General features: G+C 35.8%; 1 protein-coding gene across 1 annotated transcript in view; it reads left to right on the forward strand.

Moving 5' to 3' along the window:
* The window catches only part of LOC149781685 (cysteinyl leukotriene receptor 1-like), a 52,414-nt gene extending 44,403 nt beyond the window's left edge, over positions 1-8,011 (forward strand). The window contains exons 3-4 of the mRNA XM_089935000.1: positions 2,507-2,547; positions 7,940-8,011. Of these exons, the coding sequence (XP_089791126.1) occupies positions 2,507-2,547; positions 7,940-8,011 (113 nt within the window). The remainder of the gene's footprint in view (positions 1-2,506; positions 2,548-7,939) is intronic.
* The last annotated feature ends 227 nt before the right edge of the window (positions 8,012-8,238 follow it).

Consider the following 8,238-nt stretch of genomic DNA (forward strand, 5'->3'; position numbering starts at 1 on the left):
TTGTATCTCGCTTGTTCACAATTTATAAATGTTTCACTATCTCGAGATCCTACGCGATGTGCCGCTGAGGAACCAGATATATATACTGGCGATCCTGTATGATGGTTTATGGGCGATGCCCGCTGTTTTCATGTGCGTTTTCAAAGCCCAGGAGTACATGAATGGGTGCCATTTTCTTCATTCAAATTATGTTACGATCAACTAAGTGTGTTATATACCGTGCAATGCATAAAACAGTCAGTTAGTGCATGACCAATATTTACGTTACAGGATTATGTATATTTTGGTGGATCATGTGTGGGCAACCATCCAGCCAAAGATCTCTGATTTTGCACCCTTGTCCCTAATACCTCGATTGTCTATACAAGTACGCAGTGTCTTGCGGCGCTGAATGGTGTTGATGTTGGAGAAAAGAAGATTACCCAAATGGATTCATAGGCCACGCATGTGCAATGACTAATCTCGTTAGGGACGATACCTGGAGTTGAACCATTGTAGCACGCAGAATGTGATGCAACCTGTGTACCACTATATTCCATAAATATTGTATTGCATATTGTAATCCATGAATATTTTTATTGCATATTGTAATCCATGAATATTTTTATTGCATATTGTAATCCATGAATATTTTTATTGCATATTGTAATCCAGGAATATTTTTATTGTATATTGTAATCCATAAATATTGTATTGCATTTTGTAATCCATGAATATTTTTCATTTTCAAAATTATCATGGTAATAGTTCGAGAAAAAATATACCAACATTTTTTAAATCTTTGTATTCTGTGCTTATTTTCCAGGGGTGTGTGTGTGTGTGTGTGTATGTGTGTGTGTGTGTGTGTGGACGCAGTATTGGTCAATATTATGTTCCTATTTTCCAGGTCGTCGGGGTGCATATGTGGACGCATTATTGTTCAATTTTCAGTGCCTATTTTCCAGGTAGTCGGGGTGAGTGGAGGCAGTACTGGTCAACGTTCTGTGATTATTACAACTCCAAACCCATGTAAGCTGAACTGAGAAACTTTAATTTAAAAATAAATGTCTCAAGATCTCCAGGGACTTGCTTCAATAAAATTAGACTATTATACCAATACTGTAGGTGTAAGTACTTGTATGTACAGTTTATGCCAACTAATCGTATGTCGGTAGAAATAATACATGCCTAAATAGTGTATTAATTTATGTTATGCCTCTATGGTCATATTTTAATAGGATTGGCCGAATCACCAATAAGTGATATAAAGCCTTTCGACATCAATGGTTCATAATTCTCCATAATAAAATCAGACTGGTGATTGTTTGACCCAACAAATGTATTGTTTCCAAAATATGACCATAACCTTGTCCTCTGAGAAACAAGAGTATTTGGAACAACTCTGTCTTTATTCTGTTGTTAATTGTTAACTTAAAGCAATTATATTTATTTTCTTGTAATAAGTGCACATATAAAGAGATACAGATTTATAATCAGTCTAAGCGGACGTTTCTTATAAGTTGTGTTAGATTTAAATTTGTATGTAAGCGCTTGACACTGAATCGGTTTCTTACTAAGAACCTCCTGAGTGGAAAACATGTTGCCAAATTAACCTTTCTGAGTCAAGGAATACTCATCAGCTATACGTGTAGTGTTTCCCAAAGTGCCTGCATGGTGTTTATCAAGGTAAGTATTGACGTCACTATGGACGCAGTTCTTGAACTCTTTGACTAATAAGAGTTGTCAATGTTTGCAATAAGATATATTAGTGCACAACACCCGTCACATAGTTATTTTTCCTTAGCAAACTCGACATGGGTTTGGATATTTTCCGTTTTCCAACTCTGAAACCTCTGTCAATATGCCTCAGGTACCAGCTCATAAACCTTCAAGATGGATTCTTTGACCAAACTATAATCACTACTTGCTGACGGTGAAGTGTAAACTTCACCAGCTTTGCCAATGAGTACACTATGTAATCAAAGTACTTGTTTGGCCATTTTACATCTCCTGAAAATGTGAAAATAATGATCTACATTTTTCTTTAAAAGGGGATCCAAATTTAATATTTTTATAATATCAAAAACTGGAGTTTCATGAGGGAAATTTTGTTTATCAGTTCTATTTTTCAATTTCAACTGCGATTCCTTTCGCTATAACACGCATATGACCACTACTACTACGTGAAAAAACGCAAATTTCCAACAACGTAGAAAAACTCACATGATTTAATCCATCGAATGGGAAATAACTTAATTCTTTTATGATACCACCTGGCCGACCTGTCCAGTGGTAAAAAGGCCGAAACTCGTCAACATATTTAACAATATTTTTTAATTAATAGCTAAAAACACGTACTTAAGCATCTATTTATATATCTTACGCGATTTTATGCTCTGAACAGCCTGAAAGACCGTATACACGTTCACAAAATCTAACTAAAGACAATCACTTCAATTTACTGTATGAATAGTAATTACAAAGATTATAGATGTACATCACCCAAGGTCAAAACATCCTTGCGTAGGAAGTCAAGTTGACATTGTTGTTGCTAGGTTGAATTACAAGGTATCAAATTATTTCACTTCGATTTTAAAACTTAAAGTGGAATAATCTTCTAAGTAGAATGAACCATTTTGAAGGCAATCAAGTAAAAAACAAACACCTACCAATGATCTCCGACCACTAAAACACAAAGCTGTCCAACTGAAACTCAACGTAATGGGCATTTAGCCAACAACTAGATGCTAATTCAGTTGAGTCTATGCAAATGCCAGTGTACCGCTCCGGTGGCCTAGTAGTTAGAGCGTCCGCCTCGGATGCGGGAGGTCGTGGGTTCGTGGCTTGGCGCTCAGCATTAAGAGGTTAGTGCTAGGACTGATCGGCCTGGCGTCAGGATATAATGTGACTGGGTGGGACATCATGCTACATGTCTGCGGCATGATGCCCCAATATATTAAACCTATAAATGCAACGTATATGCACATAATAATAATAATAATAATAATGAGGACATTGTATAGTTCCTAATCTATAGAAGCTCTAACACCAGAAACATAATCAAAACATATATAATGATATTATTACAAACAAAACAAACACGATGAAATTAAAAAACAAAAAAGGCATGGAACATTATTAGCTCTTTAAGTTTGTTTTTGCAGCCGAAATAAGTGACTTTTAAGAGCACTCTTAAATGGGTTCACTGTGTCTTTTTGTCTACGTTCAGTCTGCAGTTCATTCCACATTGATGGGCCCTGGTATGCAAAAGAACGTTGTCTGTATGACTTCGTTTTCGTAGTGGGAATAATGAGTATACGATTGTCAGAAGAGGAGCGTAAGTATATTGCTGGTGTGTACACATGGGTGAGGTCGGATAGGTATGTTGGACTGGAGTCCGTCAATGAAACGTAGCACAGAGAACAAATTTTGTGTTTGATTATGGATGGAATGGATAGCCAGTATAGCGTACAGAGCAGCGGGGTGGTGTGCTCTGATCGTGGTACTCTAAGTATGATCCTAGAAGCTGTGTTTTGAACTTTTTGAAGTTTATGAAGCAGATATTGAGATGAAGCAGACAGAATTGAGTTACAATAGTCCAGTCTTGAAAGTACTAATGAACATACAAGTGTTTTTGTGGCATCAACTGAAATATATTTGCGAATGAAGCTGATGCGTCTCAGTTCAAGATATGCAGCCTTGCATATGTTCATGACATGTTGGTGCAATGTAAGAGAACTGTCCAGAGTGACGCCTAGGTTTCGTACTGATTGTGTGAATTTAATGTTGGTTTTACTGATATTTATTGTTTGAGGTAAAGGATGGAATGAGAAAGTCTTTGTGTTGTGATCAGAATGACATCGGCTTTAGCATCATTAATATGTAACTTGTTAAATATCATTCATGATTTCACATCAGAAATGCACCTCTCTACACCTTGGATGGTAGCATCAACTTCAGTTGGGTGGCTAAATTTGTATAGTTGGGTGTCGTCAGCGTAAAATTGGTGAGACACTAGATGATGATCTAAGACACTTGAGAGAGGTTGAGGGTATATAATGAAGAGAACAGGTCCAAGAACAGACCCCTGTGGAACTCCACAATAAAGATTAGCTGGGCTGGAGTGTATTCCAGTTGCAGACACAATGTGTGTCCTGTTGACCAAGACTTGAACCACATGGTATTATGAATACCAAATACATGCTGGAGACGGTGAAGTAATATATCATGATCTATTATGTCAAATGAGGATGATGACTGTAATCTTTCCGCTATCCAAAGCAGAGAGAATGTCATTGACTACTTTCAGAAGAGTAGTTTCAGTACTGTGGCAAGGGTGATATGCATATTGTACATGGCTAAAAAAATTCAGATGAGATACAAGCTGGGATAGAACAACCTTTTCTAAGATTTTTTATATGAATGGGAGATTAGAAACGGGGCGGTAGTTCTTTAAATCGTTATGGTCGAGTGTTGGTTTCTTCAGCAGAGGCCTTACAATGGCAGTTTTGAAAAATGATGTGAATTCCCCGAATGAGAAAGACGTATTATTAACATCAGTTATTGAAAGCAATAAATGATGTAAGCACACAAGCAGCAGTGATGTTGGAATTGGTTCAAGTTCACATGACTTTGGTACACTCTTCATCAGGATTGTACGTACGAAATCCATAGAGACAGGTTCAAATGCTGCTAATGGTTGCTGCTGAAATTCTATATCCCAACTGTATGGTGACGACGAGTCAATTAAAATTGTGTTGTCAAGCTTATCTCTAATGGTTTTTACTTTGTCACGGAAGAAATTTGCAAACAGGTCACGGAGGTCGACTAGAGAGAAGGTAGATGGAAGTGGTGTACATTTATTCCTTGACATTAGCTTGTTAGTAATCTCGAAGAACTCGTTGCAGCAGGAACATTCCATGATCTTAGTACTGTAGTCGGCTGATTTCGCTGCATAGACTGTGTTTGTGACGTTCTTCTTAGCGGCTACATAGATTTGCTTATGAATAGTGAGTCTGGTGGAAAGCCAAATCCTCTCAGCTTTATGTCGGTCTCTTTCAGCAGTGCAAGGCTGGTCCCTAACACTGCTATTCTATGGAGAATACTTTTGAATTGATACTCTGACCTTGGTGTCTGGGGCATGTTTGTCGAGCAATCAACCCAGGCAGTTATCGTGTAGTTCTGCTGTAGGAGGTAGGCAAGTTGTTAGGTTTGCTTGGATGTCATGCAATACTTTGGTTCTATTTATCATACGGAGGTTTGTCTTAGTACTAAATAAAGGTGGAGGGTTAGGGACTGATACGTCAAGATGGCATATAATGCAGAGGTGATCTGATGCAAGTTCGTGGGATACCAGGGAGGACCGTAGACTATCATCATCCCGTCTATGAAGAATGCAGTCAAAAATGTGACCATGTTTATACGTGGGGTGGTTATCTGACTGTTTGAGGTTGAACTCTACTTACTACAGTGTCAATCACAAAATAAACATACACACATACAGTGTCTGACAAACTCACATGTAATCATAACATATACATACACATATACAACGTCTGAGACACTCACACTTGATCATAAAATATACATACACACAGTGGATAATACACTCACATATAATCATAAATATGCATACACACAGCGTATGACTCTCACATATTACATATAAAATATACATACACTCACAGTGTGTGACACACTCACATGTGATCATAAAATTTACATACACATAAATACCATTTCTGACACACATGTAATCATAAAATATACCTACACAAATACAGTGTATGACCAATGTAATTATAAAATATACTTACACACACATACATTGTTTGGTACACACGCAGAGTATGACACACTCATATATAATCATAAAATATGCATACACACATACAGTGACTGACAAACTCACGTGTAATCATAAAATATACATACACACACATACAATGTCTCACACACTCACAAGTAATCATAAAAATACATACACACGTTGTAGGATACACTGACATGTCATCATAAAATATACATACACACAGTGTTTGACACACTCACATGTAATCATAAAATATACATACACTCACAATGTGTGACACACAGTATCTGAAATACATGTAATCATAAGATATGCATACACACAGCGTATGACACACTCACATGTAATTATAAAATATACATACACTCACAGTGTGTGACACACATGTGATCATAAAATTTACATACACACGCATACAGTATCTGACACACATGTAATCATATAATATGCATATGCACACAGTGTATGACACACTCACATGTATTCATAAAATATGAGTACACACATATAGTGTCTGACACACATATAATTGTAAAATATACGTACACAAACATACATTGCTTGATACGCACACACTGTATGACACTCATATATAATCATAAAATATGCATACACACAAATAGTGATTGACAATCTCACATGTAATCATAAAATATGCATACACACATACAATGTCTGACACACTCACACGTAATTATAAAATATACATACACTCACATGTAATCATAAAATATACATACACACTGTATGACACACTCACATGTAATCATAAAATATGCATACACACATACAGTGTCTGACATACTCACATGTAATCATACAGATTACATACACAGAGAAAGTGACTGACACATCTAATCATAAAATATACATCCACACATACAGTGTGTGAGACATTCACATGTAATCATAACATATACATGAACACACATAGTGATTGACACATTTACATGTAATCATAAATTATACATACACAGTGTCTGACACGCGTGTAATTACAGAATACACAGACACACACATACAATGTCTGACACACACGTAATCATAAAATATACATACACACATACAGTCATTTTCTGCTCACACATATTTATCATACAATATGAAATTTGGGTGACACAATGATCGAGTTTGATGCCTTTATTCACCTGTATTTATTTACTACACTATTGCTGCTCTCTTACTCAGGGCCATTCCATTTGAACATACATGGCACCCAGAGAAGGCAATTATTTGAAAATATATGCCAGGGTACTTTGATTGCACAGAGTTCATATTAAAATAAGAAAATTCAAAATTGCATCTAAGGGTGACTACCCCACTTTAAAAGTGCCTTCCCTGAATCCCATGTATGTTTTAATGGAACAGCACTCAAATGTTTACACTTTCATCTTGGCATTTTGCATGATATTATAATATCGAAATTTAGCGTTTGTGTTTGCTACTTAGTTTCATTTTATTTTTCAAAGTTGTTTAGTGTTTATCTTGTACCAGAATCGATCTGAAAAAATTCCATTTTCATTTCCCACCTACCAGACAAGTAAAAACTAAATTCCACTTGCCCAGGAACAAAATTAAATTGCCTTACAAAACAAGCGTTGTGTACTACAGAGGCCTTATTTAACATAAGATATAATCATCATTATATTGCCCCAATTTTTAAATGCCATTATCAAATTTATGAGTGTTTGTATCATGTATCTTTTTCCAAAGTTTCAGTCTTAAGTCACTAACTCTACATGATTTCAATATTAAGTGTTTGCAACACCCAGTTGTTGCACATATGGACATCAGTTCATTCATAATTCCAATTATTTATAAAAATCAAATTTGGTTGAGAAATAAAGCACATGTAAATATTCAGTGGGAAATAAAACATGCCCAGGCAGGCACTGCTTATGGACTACTTGCCCAGGCAGGCACTGCTTATGGACTACTTGCCCTACAGTTTGTCTGTTCAACTTGTCTCCGGTGTTCAATGAATTTTTCCAGTTTTGTTTATTCTTTTATTGCATCTCTCTACAAGTGTCCATTGGTCCTGCTGCAATTATATTTTGCATGTTATTGTCTCATAAATTAATGACCATGACAATTTAAAAGCCGTTTCGTTACTTTATTAACTCTTGTCATTGTATCATCCTTTTTCAGATTTCTAAAGGAAAATGTATTTCAGGGATTTGCTCTTACATGGAGACAAGACAACAAGCACAGCTTAAATAACTTTTGATTATATCATGTTGTGTTGTTGTGTAATTAATTTCTTGAAGACTACAAAAACAAAACCAAATTATATTTACATGTCATTCTTTATATGAAAGTTCCCAATTACATATTTCATGTAATAACTTCAAATTTTAATAAGTATAAAAGGATGAGAAACATTTCAAATTATTCAGCTATTCAGAATATTATGTGCATAATCTTAATCTTTGGGAATATAACCTGTT

Source organism: Sinohyriopsis cumingii, chromosome 15 (genome assembly GCF_028554795.1).
Source record: "Sinohyriopsis cumingii isolate HCF-2022 chromosome 15, ASM2855479v2, whole genome shotgun sequence".
Classification (NCBI taxonomy): Eukaryota; Metazoa; Mollusca; class Bivalvia; order Unionida; family Unionidae; genus Sinohyriopsis; species Sinohyriopsis cumingii.